The following is a 20,248-nucleotide window of genomic DNA, read 5'->3' as shown; positions in this document are numbered from 1 at the left end:
TCACAGCTGTGATGCTACAACAAGACAAGGGGGCTGCACTTGATTAGGCAGCAAAGGCCTCTTTGCTCAAAATCATAAATAAAAACAACTGTTTTGGGAACAGGGGAGAGCTTTCCACAGGTTGCGTGTCCCCCACAAACCCTGCTTTTTTTCGCCACAGCTTGCATCTGATAGTAAGCATATGCGGAGGTGTGTGTGGAGAGAGGTGTGTGCTGACCTGCTAGTCTTTGCTCTTCCCTTGCTGGGAGAGATACCCAAGGGTCTCCCCTATCAGAATTTCACAGAAACTTATAAAAATTTGATTCCTCTGGCCCCCTCTCATAAAAATCAGGATGAAAATGCTTGTTGAGTTGCTTTCATTCCCTTTCCTTGACTGCTCCAGATCTTCTCCAACGTACAAGTGTAACTGGGAATAAAGAGCCCGATTAAATGTGCCACAGTGCTGCATTTCAGCACTCTGGCTTTTTTGACTGTGCATGTCTCCTCTGCTTTGGAGATACGTTTGCGTTGTGCTGTCTCCCATTTCTCTTTCATGATAGTAGCATGTCCAGTAACACTTGCATGAGTTGTACACACTGAGCGGAGTGTGTGTATGGCATACTACAGTGTATCTTCTCTTCAATGGGGGCCAAGAGAATGTATAGATGGCGAAGTGTCCTTTTCTTTCAGTGTGGTGTGAAATCTTTTATTTAACATGACCAGCGAGCAGGTCTCATTCTCATTCTTCTGCCCTGTGCACATATCAAAAACCTGCCATACAACCTGGTGTAATCAGCAGTCTGTTCACAGGAGGCCCTGGGTTTAAAACAGCAGGAGTTTTGCAGCTTGGAGCTGAATGGTGTTGGCAGAGCTGTTTGAAGAAGTTTGCTTAGTTCCTGCCGGTGTTGTGCTGAGCTGATTTCAAAGGGGCTGTTCCCTCTACCTCGTGAGAATGACTTTCAGTCAAAATTCACAAGGAATCATCTATCTACTAATCTGAAATCCAGCAAACGCTCTTTTTCAGTTTTGGTTGTGCCTGTTTCTATATTTCTGCTTAGAAAGTGTCATCAGTGACTGCAGATTAGCTCGGGGGAAATTCTGTTTTTTACTACTGCGTGTTAATGTTCAGTAGTAAATTCTGGAAACCTAGCAGATTTTCGGCATATTTACACTGCCAATAGAAATTGCTTAGCTTGGAGATTCAAACTTAAATGCCTGATTTTAGCACCCTATATTTACCATATGTCTTAATGTTGTGGAGATACAGACATTGGCTTATGCGGAGATTTAGAGGAATGGTGAATTCAGGTAGTGCTCCTGAGGTGCCAGAGCATCTAGACTTCCATTCAGGTACTGTATTACAACTGCTGGATTTTCTCCGATTATTTCCTCCTGATAGTAAGCATCTGTTTCTCCCTTTAAAATTAGTGGGAGCTGCATGTTTTCTGAGCACTGAGGAGTAAGACCATTAGTTCAGATGCCCAGCTTCAAAATGTGAACTATTACTGTAGGTTTGAAGAGCACAAATTGTTTTACTGCAGCATTTCTTTTGGTGACTGCGCTAATTCCCATAGAGCTCCAGTTTCTGATCGGCCATTCATCACTCAACCAATTCATGATGCTTTCAGCAAAAAACAGGCTTGTCGAAGTAACTCAATGCCTCCGCCAAAGCATGTTTAAACAATGATGCAGAGCCATTTTAGTAAGTTATGTGAAAAGCTGTGTGTAAACCAGTACAAAAGAGTCCTTACTCCAGCACTTAACATCGTCAACATTTCAGAGTTTGCAGTGGACCTAGCATTGCTCCTTTCCCTGTTGTACAGCTGGATGTCCTTGCCAAGGTTTTGTGCTTCACTGAGGTGAAGGATGTAAACACTGTCTCTGTTGATAAAATGTTGCTTGTGCTACCTTTCTGTGATTGTAGTGCCCCTTAAAATTTCATCTGAGGCTGCTCCTAGGAGTCATTCTTCTTCCAGACCACCAAGGGAGGTTTAGCATGCTTTGAACGTTGCTAGGCTTAGATCAGCTGCTCAGTAGTTGCAACAACAATATAAACTTTTCTGTAACCTGTATCTTTCAAAATTCTAATAAGCTTTAAATTTTACAGAGCAACGCAGCCCAAATGTGCTAGACCGGAGGAGGTGTTGCTGCTGTCTGCAGCCTGAGCCTTGAATCGCTTGTGCCTGGAGCAATCTTTCTGGGGATTTACCCTCCCCTCCTCTGCTTTCAGCTAGCTGAGAGGCCAGCCATCAGGGTTGCGCTGCTGCTGTTTTGTGACTTGGTTGATAGGGAGCGCAAGTCACTCGATACCTCATATTAAGTTTCTCTCGATTATGTTGCTTAAATAGTAAACCTGAGCTCTGCTGATGTAAGTAAGGGATAGGATCCACATGTAAGGCAGTTCAGAAATTGCCTAGAAACATACCTGCCTGCTACCTTCGTGCGCCATTAAAGGACACTGAAGATTAAGAAATATAATTGAAAAATGACACTAGTAATACAAAAGGTTTTTGGTAGTGTGCATAGTTCTGCTTTGAAACTTTTGTGACCATTTTTTAAGGTTTTCCTCAGTAAATACAAGGTCTTGAAAGTCACTTTTTCTTTCACTTCTATAGGTGAGGCTTTTGTATGAGCACGATAGATGAGATTTGCTTTCACAAAAACACTAAACATCACCGCTTAAGAGGAAATTGTATTTTGTTGACATAGAGAATCCAGTGGTCAGAAGCCTTAAAACTAGCATAGCAGGAGTATTAGAAGTTAATCTTTCCTGAATGTTGTTCATAACATAGTGACACAGCTTACCTCTGTTTCTGTGACAGATGGCATAAAGAAAGGATCTTCTAGGATGCAGCTGCACCCTTCACATTTTTTCTTATGATATCATGGGTATTCCCAGGATGTTGTATGCATTAAGTGTGCCATGACTACTGGCGAGTACTGATGAAGAAAAGTATAAAACGGGGAGAGAAAGTTGTCTTTAAAAATGCACATCAATTATTTAACCGGGTTTTCTACATCAGAAGCTCGCCATTGTTGCTTAATTCTGCTTAAGCTGTCTGCTAGGGCTGTTGTGAAAGAGAACTCTTAAATTGAGGTCTGTGCTATGAGGCTGGTGGGGGAGCAAGAAGGGTAAAGCTCTGCTGAGTTAATTAATGTTAACAGTTATGAGTTATCTGCAAGATTCACAGTAGATTACACAGATTGTATTAAGCAGGGTTAATCAGTCGTTTCAGATACTTAAAGGAGCACTGTTAAGATCTGGCAAGACTGAAAATTCTTCTTGAGAGAGTGTTTGCATGTGCAAGTATGCATATGTGTGTGAATGCATAGCCTGGATTACCATTGATAAGTAAGTTTTGCCTAGCAGCTACCCCACAGACACACCAGCTATTTCCTGTTCTGTGTATAGGTGAAATTGTGGCAGCTGCTGGAAGTGACTTTTTCCTTTCTTTTATCCCCCACCCCACCCCCCCAACTCATATTCAAGAAGAAAGAGGAATATTTCCCTGTTGCAACTGTACGGAGATCTTTGTTATCCTGTGATATTAACTGCTACTTGAATTATGGACTCATTGTGGCTTGGTGGGTTTTCACTGTCAATTTTTAATGTTTTTCTCTCTTGCACATGTGTGCAATAGAATGTGGAAGGTGATTGGGTTTTGTAAGTGTGTAGAGGATGAATCCATCATAAGGGAGGATTTAATAATTGCAGATTTAAAAAATGTTTTTCTCTTGCACATGTGTGCAATAGAATGTGGAAGGTGATTGGGTTTTGTAAGTGTGTAGAGGATGAATCCATCATAAGGGAGGATTTAATAATTGCAGATTTAAAAAATGTTTTTCTCTTGCACATGTGTGCAATAGAATGTGGAAGGTGATTGGGTTTTGTAAGTGTGTAGAGGATGAATCCATCATAAGGGAGGATTTAATAATTGCAGATTTAAAATCTTAATGTACCACAGCACCTTCTGTTGTGGTTTTCCATACTTGTTCAAAATGTCTGAGTTTTTTCTCTTTCTCTTTTTTTTTTAAAGGAAGTGTTGGAGCAACTAATTTTTTGTGTAATTTCTCAGACTCAAAATAGCTTGAATAACTGAATTTTCCTGATCCTGAAAGACGAACGTTAAATTTTATCAAGTACACAAAGTGTCGTGCTTTTTCTTTATCACTTTTGCAGACTTTTTCAGCATTGTGTGTTTTAAGAAGCCAGTTTGTTGCTGTGTGGTGTGCTGTGAAACTCCTAATGCTCTCACTGCTGAGCCACGGGACTCTAAATGCTTGAACATGGGACAGTCTTATGTATAGCAAATCTAATGGTGTTTCCAGAAGCATTTTGCTTGTCCCAGGTTTGAGCAGGTATAGTAATTCCAGAGTAATAATGGGAAGAAATAGCAGAAACATATATATGTACGCACACCACTGTATGTGTGTGCATATATATACATACACGTATATAGATACATGTTGTATATCCATTTCTTCTAGAGCATAGTATTTCTGTTACTATGTGATGCCCAAAAGGCAGGGCCAATGGGTGAACTTGGCTGAGATGGGGATGGCACAGGATGGGACCCGAGCTCCAGTGTCCTGGGGCTGAGGATGTACTGGGGCTGCCCCAGGTACCCTCTTGGACCCACTTGCCTTGGGTGGCTGCTGAGGGCTATGCATCATGAAGCACCATCCCTTTTTGTCATGGTAGCTCCGGGCTGGCAGTTTACAAAGCGATCAGATGCCAGTTAAAGGTATCCTTGGGGTGGGACCGAGGAGGCGGCGGCTCCTCTGTCACCTCCTCAGTGGTAACAAGTTGAGAAAACCAGAGATGCTGTTCCTGGCAGCCTGACCTGGTAATTGCCTGTGGGTTATGCCTGACTGGGCTTTGCTGAGGTGCAAATTATTGGCAGTAAACTCTGTGAATAGCCAATTGTCAACTGTAGGTGACTGTGTCTCCTCCTTGTAGGTAACTGTTCCCTCCTCCAAGGGGGACGCAATAACTCTGCAGATAGAAAGGTTGTTTGGGGACGCAATAACTCTGCAGATAGAAAGGTTGTTTGCTGTTGAAAACAAATGAGCATAGAAAATCCATAAAGGGAACGATGAGAGGCCCATAAGCTATTTTAAGGGCATGGCCAAGCTATTATGAGGGCATGGCCCCCATTTCCTCTCCCTGCCCTCTCCCATTTTATTCACTATTAGTTTTTACCGCTGCTGGTTTCCGTGGGGTGTCTCTTCCCCCACCCCCCCCCTCTCTATTATAACTGCAGCACAGTGCTAATGGTAAAACTGGTGATTGACACAGTAAATGCTGGGAGTGTTTTCTTTCACAAGGGTGCTTGGGTTACTTTGGGAAAGCCACATGAAATTTACTGCAGCTTCTGCACCTGTACAGTGCAAGAAGCATTGACAGCCTTCGAAATCCCTTGCATGTTACCTGCCTGGGGCAATCTGATGGCTATAAAGAGAAACACCGCTGTACACTTGTGCGTGGAAGAACCATCTGGTCTGACTTGAAGCTTCTCGCTTTACCCACCTTAACAAAAAAATTGCAGACTGTTGCTACAGTGGCAAATCTCCTGGCTAGGGACTGTCTGGGTGTTTGTTGGACTTGTTGGTATTGGGTAGATTTGATGATACTGATTATGCAGTGATATGTTGAGATAATGATATTGGATATAAATTCTGCTTCAAAGTAATTGGAAAGCTCGTAACATTAACCTGCAGTGATACCCCTTAAAGCTTTCTAGGAGTATTTGACAGGGGCATGCCTGAACTGTGAGGACTCTCTCTCTACGTTACTGGTATTTGAGTTTTTAGTGCCCCTGGTAACGGGTTGGTAACAGGAGTTTGCCTGCAAGAGAGAGCTCTCAGTGATGAGATGGTCAGGTTGTTGCAGGAGATGAATGAGAAAGCAGCTAACGTAATCAGATGACTAGCGTGTATGAGCTCCTTTTTTTTTTTTTGAACCTACAGATGTTATCAATAAAACCTTTCCCTCCCTGTACTTCCCCAACCACCTCACTTGTCCCATTAGTATCTTACTGTCTGGTCAGGCATCCTTGCAGGGTGGGATATCTTGTCCCTGTACGCTCTCTGTCTTCCCTTCAAACCAGCTGAACGCTTGCCTTTTCTGTAAATCCAACATGGATTTTTGCACGGTTGTCTGCAAATGCTGCCAGGACCTCTCTCTTGCCAGTGCTGCTGTCCTCTGTTGAAGTTAGATAATAAGCCAATGGCATAGTGACTGTTTGCATGCTTTCTGAAACATTAATTTGTTGTTCAATACTAGGTTGTCCATAAACTGCCCAAGTACAAGAAGGTTTAAGTTGTTGGAAACTCATGGTTAAAAATCTTTAAATAAGCTTTTGGAAATTAATAATTTTAAAATAAACTTAATTGATTTTTTTTTTCTTCACATTTATATACATGTTAGGGGGCAGGGGGAGAGAGTAGGACAAGTGCTAAAAGACCAGTTGCTCAGTTCTCTCTCTGGTATTCCTCAAGAACTGTCACAACCCTTTTCTTCCCTGGGAGAAAAAATTGTCTTGGGATTACCATTTTTCCTGACTTACAGACTGAAAGATTTTCATGCATTTCAAAGCAAGCAATGTTAACCAATAACCTACATGTTTTATTCTGTAAAATCCCTGTTGGTCATCACTGCTTGAATGCTGTCCGTGTATTTACTGTTCCTCAGTTTCTAGGTGTCATTTTCTGCATTTCTCCAGTACCATCCATTCAAGTTTCTCAAAATGATTTACCAATGTAACGTGAATTAAAACCTGTTTATTCAGGGAGTGTTCTCCTGGAAAGACCGAGCACGTTTGTGCTTGTTTCTAAGCATTTAACTACCTGATATTTGAGCAACTCCAAGGATGTTTGGATGTAGTGAAGGCGAGGCATGGCACCTTTTGCTAACAATGAAAAATACTTTCCTCTTTGAGCTGACCCCAATCAAGAGGGCTACTGAGGCAGTAGGATGTTACTCAGCATTAGTAAGAGTGGTAGGGTAAAGCAGCTTGTTTCTTTTGAGGACTGAGGGGTAGATTGAAAATTACTAGCGAGTTCCTGCTTCGAACAGGATGTAAGAGTATCAGATTAGTAACAGCCAACCCGGGTTGTTTGGTTTACTTCTATTACCCTTAGTCGCTGATGAAATTTGATTCATACATTCACATGAAACTCAATCGCATCTATTAGGTCTTCTGTTTGCTACTAAAATATTGTTCATAACAAGGAATTAATTAGAAATCCTGAAAGTATCCCATTCTTGTGTGTGCCCCCTCCCTGCTTTATTAATTTTTTCTAGTTTCACGGATTTGTTTTTCTTACTTAACTTTTTTGGCTTTGATTTGACTTTTCAATATTTGTACTAGAGAACCTCAAAATGGTTCTTGTCACAAATGCCTCTGTGCCCTTCTGGGATTAACAGTTTGTTTTACAGAGTTTTCCCCAAGATGCATCATTCTCTTTCAAGCAACATTTATGCTAATAAATGACTTGATACTGGCAAAAGTGCAAAATGTGTGTACATTTATACTACGTAGCTTCTGCTCATTATTCATCTTTAGGAAAGCAATATTGCTAGGATGTGTAACTGGTATTCCCTACATCTTCCCGTCTCTAACTGCTTTGTATTCCTGTACTTTTGGCTGCTGTTTTTTCAGGCATTGCATTATGATTGTCACTCCAGTGGTCAGCTGCTGCTTTGGAGTTCTTGGCCCTTTTTCAGAGCCTGGGACGCGTATTGCAGTGTTGAAGTTGCAATGCAGATCTCTAGCTCTGAACCTCTAAATAAGCCCCACAACTCACCATATACTTGCCTCAGGTTAATTATTTTTGCATTTCTTCATGGTAGTATAGAAATTGTATTAACGAATTCAATGTATTTTATGTGAACTAGTATCATGTGCCCAGTTAGGTGTTTACTGTGTCTGTTCCATATGAACATATAAACCCCCAAGTTTTAGAAATACTTGTAATAAGAGAAAACGTAGAAAACAATCTTACAATCTTTCTAGAAATGTTTATTGGGTTGGTGTTTATTTCTTGATGGCAAGCTGTATTTTAATATTGTAAATTTTTTCTCTCCAGCGAACGAGGGCTGTGGAGCAGAGTTTGTTACCTTGGAGCTCTGCATGGCTAATGTGCTTTGGTGTTAAAAGCTGAAATATACTTGCTCAGTTTTAGAGTTTGAAGCTTTTGGCTTTAGTCCAGCAAAATGTGCTCAAACTGTGTATGAGAAAACTGACTTCCTTTTAAAATGAGTGTGCTTGATGCTGAGTTTCAGAGAATTCAGAAGTGCTTCAAGTCTGTTCTGATGGCCTGTGGTGTTTCTTTTTAATGTGTGTTAGGCCAAATTATTATGGTCCTTAGAGACCACCATAGGTTAGCTGGAAGCATATTGAACAGATGGATTGCATTTTAGCTGGTTATATTTGTAATGTCAAGTGGCAGGCCTTTAACACAGCACATTTCATATCCCCTGTTTTACTGCATAAACCACCCCAGGACAAATCGAAGGTGAAATGAAATAGAAGTTGAGAGTAATTTGTCTGAATACTGTTGTAAACATGTGAAGTCACTTGCACATGATTTGAAGAGAGAAGTTGATGATAAATCAATAGGCTTTTTATTTTCAGCAAAATAGGTAAATTAGTCAAAGGTGCTGCTGGCAATAAAAGCAGAACACAGGGCTCCACAATTGGATTTTCTTCTCTCTGGGTCAAATCAATATTGCCACTAGGCACAACTATAGGGCTGTATGTTGTATTATCATAAGTGATTCATTTTGGAGTCAGTGAAACTAGGGTAGGAAATCTGCTGCTCCATAGACATTGAACATTTCATTTCATATTTTAGAAGTAAATGTACATTTTTGTATTTAGTTTGATTAAAAAAAAATTTCCTCTGCAACTGATGTGTGGGGGGGTGGCAGCTTCTCCATTATTTATTCCGCTGGGCTAGAAGTAAAACTAATTTTGTCCTTAAAATACTTCTTACATATATAAAAATACCTTTATTTAAATATACATAGAATTTTTGTTACATGATGTAAACAATGTGCACTGTAAACAATTTGAATTGATCTTAAAGCAAATGTTTTTATCAGGACTTGCCTTGCTCGCCTTGCCCTCTGTCTGGAGTGATTTAGTTCTGTGCCAGCCTGGAGCAGTTGACTTAACCAGTTCATAAAGCAGCGAGAGTGTGCACAATGGATCACATTATAACCACGGAATCTTATTTTCATTTCCTTCCTCTGTTGCTTGTTACTATTTTTTCATCAGCCTACTGATGCCTTGCATATATATGACAAGCTCTTTGTTCCAGGGATGTCTCACTATGTATTTGTACAGCTTGCAGCGGATGAGGTTGTGCTCCTGGCTGGGACCTCTGCACTACTCTAATACAAATAACAAAACCTGAGCCATAACAAATGAATTGGGTGGATGATTGTGCCTGGGTCATTTCTAGGTTTTTTTTATATGATACTCTATTATGTGCCATCCAAATTGCATATGTGTGATTTTTTTTTTAAATAAAATCTGATTTTATATGGTATACTTCTACATTGAGTATATTTCTGTCATTTGGTGGGTTATTTGCACCCCGCACAGGCTGAGCATGGCTAAGACTAGGTATGATTCCTTCACATCCCTCCCACTGAGATTCCAGTCTATGATTGTCAGAACTGATTACTTTCGGCAGATGAGGCAACAGTTATTTTAGTGGCTTTTGGGTTTTCACTTGAAGGGTCTTTAGAAGTATGCTTTGTAATTTGCTGGTTTTCAAGAAAAAAAAAAATCCCTTTAAAGACAGCTAATCCTGTAGTCCGTCGCATAACAAATACAATTGTTGCAGAGATGAGCAAAGTTCTTAATCGAATTTTGTCATGTATATAATGTGTTGGCAGGGAAACAGTGAGTACTGAGTCACATGCATAGTGTCATCAGGCATGCTCGTGTGGTAAGATGTACATGGAAAACATCTCAGTAAAAGATCTGTTTGTGTTTCACTTCCTTGTCATTCCCCTGCAACAACTTGTTTCATCTTGTCTAATCTTTTGTGGGACCCTGTTGTACAGTTTACAGAATCTTGCTATAAATTATTTCCCTGACGCCATTAACTCCTCAGATAATTATAGCAAAATAAAAAAGAACCCTTAAAAATAGTTTATATATATTGGAAGACAATTTTTTTTACTTTTAAAACATAACCTCCTTGTTGTAGGCTGCAGAATAACTCGTTTTCATTATTATATTAAAACAAAACTGGAAACCTTGAAAAAACATTTAAAAAACAACCCTTGTGTATCGACTTGCTGTTTAAAATATGTTTTAATGTTAGCCTGAGTGTTCACTCTTCGTTAGAGTTCTGATTCCAGAAAAGCTTGAGTTTCGCTGTCCCTTGGACTTGGAGTGCACCTTGCCTGGGAAACATAGCTCCCAGCCTGTCTTTGTGGTAGCATCCAAAGGGACCTTAAGATGTATAGGGGCAAAGCTGCCACCCCGTCCTGCTGCTGGGAGGCTCTGAGCTGGTGCAGATGGCCACTGACTCCAGCTGAGACCTTATCTAAGCATGTAGTGTCTCCTTCACCAAATGTTTCCCCCTCCAAGGATGTTTGTGAGATCAGATCCATACTGAGGTTATCGGAGAAAGGTGTTGGCTGTGCTGCACAGATAGGACTCTGCTAACTTTCCTGCTCCCTTGGCCTGAGTTGCAGCTGAAATGTAAGCCAGATTCCCTGGCTAAGTAATGTTTGCTCTTGCTGGTATAAATAAAGCTAGTGATGGTTTTTCCTCATGGGCATTTTAAGTAGGAATGCACCATTTGGCTTCCAGTCACCTGGGCAATTAGCATTTTATAGCCAAGCAATATACTTAAATGGAATTGCTTGGCTTGAGCATTGAATTACAATGGCCGGTAGACTGCTGCTCTTCTTACATAAATTATTTAGTACTCGCTTCTTGTTTAGGATTCAGGCAGAGGTTAATTTAATTCTGTATGAGAAGCTAGTAGTTACTCTACATTAATGCTGTGCTTTTCTGCAGTGCAAGGGAAAGTTTTTGTGTAGAGCTTGTATTTGCCTGGTCTCTCAGCCATGGAAAGGACAATTCTACCTACTCCTTTCCTAGCAATGCATTCTTTGGAAGAGCTGTTGGCACGCTTACATTGGCACTTAAAAATGCAGCCAAGAATAATACCTTAAGACCATTTTATTCCATGCTGTTGCACATGTATTTTTAAGAAGCAAATATGTATTGAAGTGTACTATGGACCAAGGAGACTTTGTTCCTACAAAATTACAAGGGGCCCACTTACCCTGTTACAGGTAAATAAAACGTTAATATGTGACCATGGTGACCTGAGTGAGAGAGCTGCCACTGCATCTCTTCTGATGATCTGAGGCAGAGAGCAAACATCCGGTTTGTGTGATCTTGGAAGGATAAAGAGAGTAGGTAAAATGTGCCTCAGCACTCCAGAAACGAATTAGAAACTTTTAGATGGAGGGAATGTATATGTTTGTTCATGCTCTTAATAAGCCTAAGCACTTGGTGCTTAGTATTTTATCCTGAATCTCGTACATGTCTTGATTTTCTTCCTAAAGGCCTTGACTGCTAGAATCAATGTGGGGGAATTTTGGCTTTTTTTTTTTAAAGCTCCTTTCTTAGCAAAGTGATTGCAAAGAGCTTGCAAATGTGAAGCAAGTGCGCAGCAAGGGCTTAGATGCCAGAAGGCTGCTAATGAGAACACAGCATTTATTTATTTATGTTTAATCTCATGATTTCTAGGTAACTTAATAATGTTTTTCAATCCTTGGGGTAGCGGTCCTGGAGTGCCTAGCTGCTTTCAGCAAAACTTACCTCTGGCTTAGGCAGTACCCTTCTTGTTGCTCAGATCTGCCGGTTGTCTCAGCCTGCTTCACGCTCTGCACCTCTGCAGGCAAGCACAGCAGAGGGAGCGAGCAAGGACTGAACACCCAGTTTGACCTTCACTTAGAAAGCTCTCCCTCTTGATACGGGGTCACACAACTCTGTACGCAGAAACCTTTGTGGGCTTTATCTACGCTTTTGAGTTTGGGGGTCTTGCTCAAGTAGTATAAGACTTGGCTGTATTTTGCAATAGTCGTGTTGACCTGCTAACTAGAAGCATCCATTCTTGCAATCATCACTGCTGTCAAAAGAGCTGAGATTTTGGACAAATCTCTTCAAGCTTAAAATATCCTGATCTTTGGCAGAGGAGCATTTCAGGCACCTACAGATGCTGCACTAAGGCCTGATGGGAATTAGTTTTGAATTGGATTCCTTAAATAACACTTCTGATACCAACATTAATTTTTCATGGAAGTCTCATTAGCAACAATTAAAAAAAAAAAAGGTAGTCCGAGGGAGGCGATTCCTGACTTGCAGTAGCTGACCTCTGAGTTGGAATGGGGGTGTTTGGCAGAGGAGCATTTCAGGCACCTACAGATGCTGCACTAAGGCCTGATGGGAATTAGTTTTGAATTGGATTCCTTAAATAACACTTCTGATACCAACATTAATTTTTCATGGAAGTCTCATTAGCAACAATTAAAAAAAAAAAGGTAGTCCGAGGGAGGCGATTCCTGACTTGCAGTAGCTGACCTCTGAGTTGGTTAATGGTCTAGGTGTAAAGCTGGCAGCTCAGACCCTAAATGTTCTAATAATCAGGGAAATTGTTACCATATATTGTTGCTGTAACCTTTACTGTTTTAACCAAGTTTTAGTTGTGCTGTAAAGATGATTAAAAGGTTCTCACAGGAGGAATTAGATTTTTTTGCTTGTACGGTTGCTCTCCAGGGTACTGTGGGGTTTTGTGGGCTATTTAAAGTGTTTGAAACCCCTGCTTTGCTCTCCAGTAGCTCCTACCTGGGTGTGCTGCCCCTAGCCATGCCGGCTGCCTGAGGCAGAAGGACACATAGACACATACATGCCATCTCTACCTTCGCTGCAGTGTCTCGCAGCTATGTTTGATTTCAAGCATAACAACATCCTTTATATAATACAATAACTTGCTGCCCTTGTGGGGAAACATTGCATTTTACCTACCATTTCTTTTGCTGGCTGGGCTTTCTTTTGCTGGCTGGGCTTCAGCGGTGTGTCCAGGTTAACCCAATGTCCAGTGTAGCTGTACCCTGGGAGATGGTTGGATCCCTTTGGTCCTTAGCGCCGGTTCACAGGCTGTAACAGCACAGCTCCCTGCCTGAAGCCCAAGTTTGACTTCACGGGATCTTTGGGGTGGGATGGTAAAACATGAGGGGAGCAGAGAGGTCAGACTGAGGCACAGCATTTTACTTGTAAACCTGTGTTATTGCTGCTTCAGATAAAGAAAACAAGAAAATATTAATGAGTGGATAGAAATTGAAGAACTCCTGATTTGCTGTTGGGGGAGGGGACTTTGGTTGTATTTCCAGATGTGTGATTTTAAGCAATGGACTTGAGACACGGTCACATTATGCCAGCTACTGAGTCAGTCACTGAGTGTCAGCTGAGCCTTAGTAACTTTCTGTGTTTTTAGCCTGGACAAAATCTGAGCTAAATTCATCAGTGTCAGCGTAAGAGCTCCAGTTAAAACATTTTATCTCACACTTGTAGTTGTGTGAGTGGATGGTTCATTGGTACATCTCTGTTAACAGAGAATAGTATATTAAACTGAAGTAACTCTGTTTCTGTGACTCACTTTCCTTATCTTGAAAAAGGTGGGCAATGACATTGACCTTCCTTTATAAAGTGTTGAGATCTACCGGTGAGCTGCACTGCGTAACAGCTAGGTATTATCATCACAAGCACTAATCTGAAGGTGAAGGCATTTAGAACAATAAAGATAGTTATCTGTTTAAATAATTTATTTTAAAAATAAACAGGTCAGAGTATGATCTCTTGCAACAATTTGAATCTTTCAATCTGAGTTAAGAAATCACTCTTCGCAGGCTCGGGGCTGTTTCTGCTTGTATTAGGTGACTGTCAGATTCTTGCCAGAAAATAGTAAGTTCAAACAGCTACGAGGGCGTTCAGTCATGGTTATGTTGGATGGTATACTCAAATAATTTTACAGAAGGAACTCATGGGAATGTTAACAGCATAAAGGTTAGCTGTAATGTCTTTTGTGTCTGCCAGTTAAATAGCTAGTGATCTGATGATTACACAAAGACAACGCAAATTCCTTATGCATTCCTGCCTCAGTGCCACTCCACATGCTGGGTGACTGGAAGCACAATTCTTTTTAACCAGCCATGGAAATTGCTGGTTAAAGCTCAGTACTTTGGTATATGCAAATTCTGATTTTTTTTTTTTTTCCCTAAGCCTCAGTGCCATGCTGTGTTGTCATAGCAGATATTGCAGTCCAGCCATGTGCTGTTAAATCCAATAGGTTTTGCACCTGTTTTGGTAACAGGTGCAAACAAACTTTTGTTTAACACGTCTTGAGTATACAAACTATAAAATGCATTTGGCTAATGACTCAGCGAATGTTTGGTCCACATTAGCCAAACTTCACATTGCATAAAGGTCTGTAGAGCCTTCTTTCTTAACAGCACCAAAAACACTATCAGCTGTGATACTGAGATATTTCTACTTTATCCAAAAGAGAAACTGCTGAGGAGTATGTTTTAGGTATGGATCAGAGGAAAAAAGAGATGTGTTATGTCCAAAACATTTTTTTTTTTTTTTTGTTTAAAATAAAAGAGCTATGCCTTGCTAAAATCTGTCTTAACACAGTCAAGCTCCAAGACCTAGGCAAGAGTCTGAGCACTTCTTTGTGTTACTGTACAATATTCTCTATGTGTAAGGTTTCTACTACCTGTTTGTTAATAAAACACAGTAGGAATAAGTTTGGTTTTAAGCATCACGCTAGCAGTGGACTTCTTAAACAAATAGATTGAACTCCATGGTAGCCGTGGCCCCCGGTTTCTGCAGTGTGATGTCAGAAACATGAGGAAATTCATCAATAGAAAAACTTTTTTTTTTTTTTTTTTAATATCCACTGATTACTTATCAAATGCTGCAGGCTCACTGAAATGTTTCCTTTTTCAATCAGGCTTAATTTTCCTCCTATGGTAACTTTGAAAGCAGAGAAATAACAATGGGGTAACTTGGAGGGGAAGTGTTTGGGTGAATGAGTGATTGTTTCAGGAAATGTGTTTCTGTGCTTGGCTGCAGTACTTTTTCCCCTGACTCTGAATGCTCTGCAAGTATCAATGCATGTGCCCTCCCAGTGGCCTAGAGGTAGGCTGGAGAGTGGAGACAAGCCGGGGGGGAAAAGGCACCTGCCAAACATTTGGTAGAGTTGTATGTGCGAACCTTTGTTTCCTGAACAAGTTTCCCAGCACGGTGCTTTAATCACACAACCATTTTCCTCCCAGGCTTTTATGTGAAATAAATACTTGTCTGCGAAATGTTTTATTCAGATCACCACAAGTGAGTGCTGGTAACTGCAGGTTGAAGCTAACAACTGTACTCCTGTGCTCTGTGTGTTACTGGTGTGCATGGTTGAACGTATTACCATGCAGAGTCCCCTTTGCAGTGTGTTTATTTGTCCACCTTTGAGCATTTTGCCTGCCCCAGGGCTTGTAGCCTTTCCGGTCCCTTAAGCCCATTTTGTCATTTCAGAGTAGCTTCAGGCAGCTGACATTTAAATATTGAACCTGACCAAGCAATGCACATCCCTTCCCTTGTCTCCCCCCAAAATAAAATGACCTTTAAATGAGGTTCATGACATACTTAAATCTGTTTTACTCCCCATTAAAAGCAATGCAAACAAATCTAGAACTTTAAATCCAGTTTCTCTGAGCAGTGCAAGATGTCTGTTCAATAGCTTTCCCCCACACCCACTTCCCCAGCCCATCATTAAAATCTCAGACCCACGAAATAATTTGACCAATTATTTTAATTACTCAGACTTCACAGAATGGCTTAGGTACCTTTGATGAACCCACTGCATTTGTATGCCCTGGAACATGACAGCAGCTGTATGTTGAACATCAAATGAATACAGGTCATGCCTGGGGTAAAGGCATGACTGATGGGTGTGCCTGGCATGGCCATGCATTTATCCTGATTAGTGCCATGGGACCCTTTAAGTTCTATATTAGCCATTGTTAAAAGAGGCAATTAGTGTATGTTAGCTGTGCAACCTGATGCCATCTTCAAATAGTGATTTCTCTCTCAAGTGGGGCTTCCTCTTGTGACCTCTGACCTGCCAGTATGTTAAAAGCTTTGTAATCGATGGAGCTCTGTATTCTTTGTGGTGTGATTGATTGGAATTCCTTCACACTGAACTTTGCCTGTTGTTCTCTTTTGTTTAGGAGGTCCTCCAGCAGCTGATTGTAATGAATTTACCAAATGTTTTGATGATTGGCAAAGATCCTCTTTCTGGTGAGTAGTTTGTTGGGTTCTTCACCCCCCTCTCCTGAAATGCTAAATAAAAATTGTATTTTTTTAATTTTCTTAAACAACAAACATGCTTTTAAACAAACTACACATATTTGTAGCCAAACTACAATTATTTGAGTACCTCCAAGTCTCACAGTTTAATGTATCTAGTATGTAATACTTACATTTACATACCTTTACATACAAATATAGTATCTGATATATGTGTGTTTGCACATCACACATACACACGTGATAGTGACTGAGTTCTTGCCAAAGCCAGAGCAGCAACTGTTTGCTTGAAAGTCCCGTCTCTTCACTCCTTGCTACAAGTGACCCAGGTTATAGTCTGCCATAGGAGAATTGTTTGTCCTCCAGGTTTTGTGTCCTGTGTGCCTCTATAATCAGTTCAGTTGTGGCAATATGTACATACCAGAAAAGTCTTGCAGAATTGCCCTAAAGTGTGAAGGAACTGTTGCAAAGGAAGCGTGGGGAAAAAAATACATGAGGATGGAGAGAATAACACGTATATGACAAATTGGAAAAAGTGAGGAAGAGAATGGACAGGGAGAAAAACATCTGTCTGGCCATGTTGTCTAGGCAAGGACATCTGTCACGTGAGGTATCACATCAAAAGTGACCTGGAAGCCAATGAGATCATGTCCAGAGTCCAGTGTCTTTGGTGAGACAAAATGAAAGCTGTTTAGCCTGAAAACGAAGCTGACTTCTCCATAGAACCACATTTCTGAAATGAAAGGTTTGTTGCTGTGGTTTTTACTTTTTTTTTTTGCATGCCCATTCTGTCTCCGCCTTTGCCCTGTGCCAGTGCCAAGGACAACGTATTTGTTTTTGTCAAAGAAGGAAAAGTGGATGAACCCTGTCAGCAGTGATGGGGAGTGACATGGTAATCAGCATCTCCAGAACAAACAAATGGCAGAAGGCTTGGCAGAAGATTTTATTTTGCTGCTCTTAGCAGTGGTGTGTGTACGTACAAAAAAGGGTTTATATCAGAAAAGAATATTAACTTACAGATGTTGGATCACTGAAACTTATAGTCTTGGCAGTTCTGCAGTAAAATCAAGCTGAGGGTAAGGCATCCACTTCTTCAGCAAGCAGATTAAAGTCTGCAATGCCAGTCTTAATTCTCCTGTACAGGCTATTGTTATGGGTAAAAAAGAAAATAGAAATACAAGAGCTGTTGCTTTTCTCAGTCATATGGGCAATGGGAAGAGCCTGCGCTGCTAGTGTCAAGAGTGCTAGTGAATAGAGATGTCTAGGCCAACAAGGCAGTGTCTCTGCTGGCTAAGTGTTAATGGAAAAGGCTGGCTGGTTTCTTATCATGGCCATTCCTGAGCGACAGCTGGCAGGAGACTCATAATGCAGTAACCACAGTGTTGGTTCCTGGGGAAGCTGCACACTTGAAAGCTGTCCTGTATTTAGCTATAATTTCCCATCATTGACTTGCTGGTTTTTGTCAGCACCTTAGATCTTTCTTTCTTTGAAGAAAGTACCTTATGTGTCTCTTGTAGGAAAGATCTTGGTCATCCATGTATTCCCGTCTTCCAGCTCCTTTAATTACAACCAGAAATTTTGCTTCACTTTCTGACATCTTTTAAAATGTGGTGGTTTGTTTTTGTTTGGTTTTTTTTAATGTGGTCTTTTAAAATTTATTTTATCCATTGCTGACTTATCATTGGCATTATTCAGAACATGGGAAGAGGATAAAGAATGCAAAAATGTAATGTCTGGATGTATAAAATTGATGGGGTATGTGTGTATAAAAAATATGAAGTTCTTGTTTAGTCATATTATATAATGGGTTTGAGAACCAGTTCCAGCTTAGACCAGAGGAAGGTGGTGAACAAAGAAAGACTTGAGATGTATTTGCTCCAAAGAATGTATTCAAAGAGGAGAGTGTCTGAGGGATAGGATTTCAAGAGAAGCTCATCTTAATCTTACCCTTAGGTACATGACCACTGGTAGTAAGATGTGCTGAAGAAACCATTAGAGAAGTGGAGAACTAGAACTTCCTTCAGGAAGAGGAACCTGGCTGAGGGCTGACAGGAAGCTCAGAAAGAGGGAACAGGGAGGAGAAGACTGAGGAGAAGTTAGTAAAACCAATACAAAAAGCTGAATGAAGGAATAGGCTGTGGTGAGCAACGTGGGTGAGCGATGACCAGGTGACTGTCAGTCTTTGTTCCTGAGTGTCTTGCAGAGAGGAGTGAGATGAAGGGAAAAACAAGTGAAATGAGAGATTCTCTCAGTGAGAGAGCTAAAGGAGGGCTGCAGATTGAATAGAGATACGAGGACAACGCAGTCTATCAGCATGGGAAGTGGTGCTTCTGTCATGAATACAGAGAAGTCCCAGGGAAGGCTGACAGAAGCGAGGAGGCTGGGGGTGACAGCAGTATGGGGAGAAGAGATGATGGAGACAGTTATTTGAGGGAAGTGTTTAAAAGTGGCAAGAATGGTAGAGGAGAAACCCCTTTCTCTGTGTCAGTGATCCAGTCCAGGACAGAGACTGAGAGGGAAGGAGGAGAGTCCTGGAGGGGCATCTGCAGAGACAGTGCTGGGCAATGTGGGGAGCACTAGGAGCTGGAGACCAAGGTGCAGGCAGTCTGCAGGGCTGGGGTGGATCTGAGAGGCAGTGCTGAAATCCTAGTTTTGCCTTCCCCGTACTGTAGGTAAGTTATCTGAATGAAAGGTCCCTCTTGACCAGAGAAAGAAAAATTTGATCCCACGATCACATTCCTGGAACAAATACAGTGTTGCTTTGTACTGTTTGAGCTGGGAAGGCTCCTAATGACTGTGTTGACTCCGTAGGTCCAAGACTAGAGAGCTGTTAGATCATTCAATATGATTCACTGTGTAACAGTTTCAGTGACGTATTCCTTGTAACAAGCCCACATGATGTTTTGCTATGCATGTTTTTCAGAGCTGTCTGCTCACCAGTGCTATCTGCAAATTTTACTCTTTCCTTCTAAAACACAGCCAAAAGTGGTGTTACATGTATTAAATTATAAACTGAACAGCTCTAAAGCTGAGAATGCTGTTCTTGCTATTTACCTCCCATTTGGCACTCAACAGTTGGGACTATTGAGGGCTTCTGCAGCTCTGCTTTGAACATGAGACTATTGGAAAAACAGAGCTGCCACCACTAAAAATGCAGTAGCAGTTGGGCTTTTGCATAGGAGATGGCATGTGTCTGCTGGGTTTAGGAGCTTCCCTTGCTTTCATGTCCTCTAAATTGTTTTGTCCCAGGCCATGGCAATTTTGCCTACTTCAGTTCATTTGGCCATGGGCATAAAAGTTGCAAAGACGTTTGTAAGAAGATGAAGGCTTTGACTGTTTTCTAGAATATAGGGAGCTGAAAAGAACCTTGAAAGTTTAATTAAAGGATTTAGAAACTTTTCGCAGGAATCTGACTTGCAGAATGATGCAGCTGACGTTACAGGATTTATTCTCTTCACTGCACTGTACAGTAGACAGCTAGTACCATTAAATTTCCTCTCTGTTTTTATCTTCATCCACGTTTTTTCTTGCTGAACAGCCTTTTCAATTCATTACTGTGCCACAAATCCCCCTGTGCTCAATGTGAAAATCATCAGCGTATTTATCATCTATACATATCACTGTAATCACCTTTTATAATTACCTCTGGTTTTAGTATGCCTTATAAATGGCCATTCATTCATGTGCCCACACAAGGAATATCAGTATACAGTACTGGTCCTGAACCTCTATTTAGAGGTGGTGTTTAACTTCCTAGTTTCTAGACATGCTTAGTTTAACAGCTAGTGAGTGTACCTGGAAACTGATGGCAATTAATCCTTTGAAACAGTCATAGTTAATGGGGGGGGGGGGGCGGGGTTTTTTCTTTT

General features: G+C 41.0%; 1 protein-coding gene across 6 annotated transcripts in view; it reads left to right on the top strand.

Moving 5' to 3' along the window:
• The window catches only part of CCDC88C (coiled-coil domain containing 88C), a 100,897-nt gene that overhangs the window by 25,905 nt on the left and 54,744 nt on the right, over window positions 1–20,248 (top strand). For all 6 annotated transcript variants that reach the window (XM_009280776.2, XM_019472466.1, XM_009280777.2 and 3 more), the window contains exon 3: window positions 16,301–16,370. In XM_009280776.2, the coding sequence (XP_009279051.1) occupies window positions 16,301–16,370 (70 nt within the window). The remainder of the gene's footprint in view (window positions 1–16,300; window positions 16,371–20,248) is intronic.

This window comes from Aptenodytes forsteri, unplaced genomic scaffold (assembly GCF_000699145.1).
Source record: "Aptenodytes forsteri isolate BGI_AS27 unplaced genomic scaffold, ASM69914v1 Scaffold193, whole genome shotgun sequence".
Classification (NCBI taxonomy): domain Eukaryota; kingdom Metazoa; phylum Chordata; class Aves; order Sphenisciformes; family Spheniscidae; genus Aptenodytes; species Aptenodytes forsteri.
The sequence above is the reverse complement of the archived record's forward strand: the minus strand, read 5'-3'. Positions and strand labels throughout refer to the sequence as shown.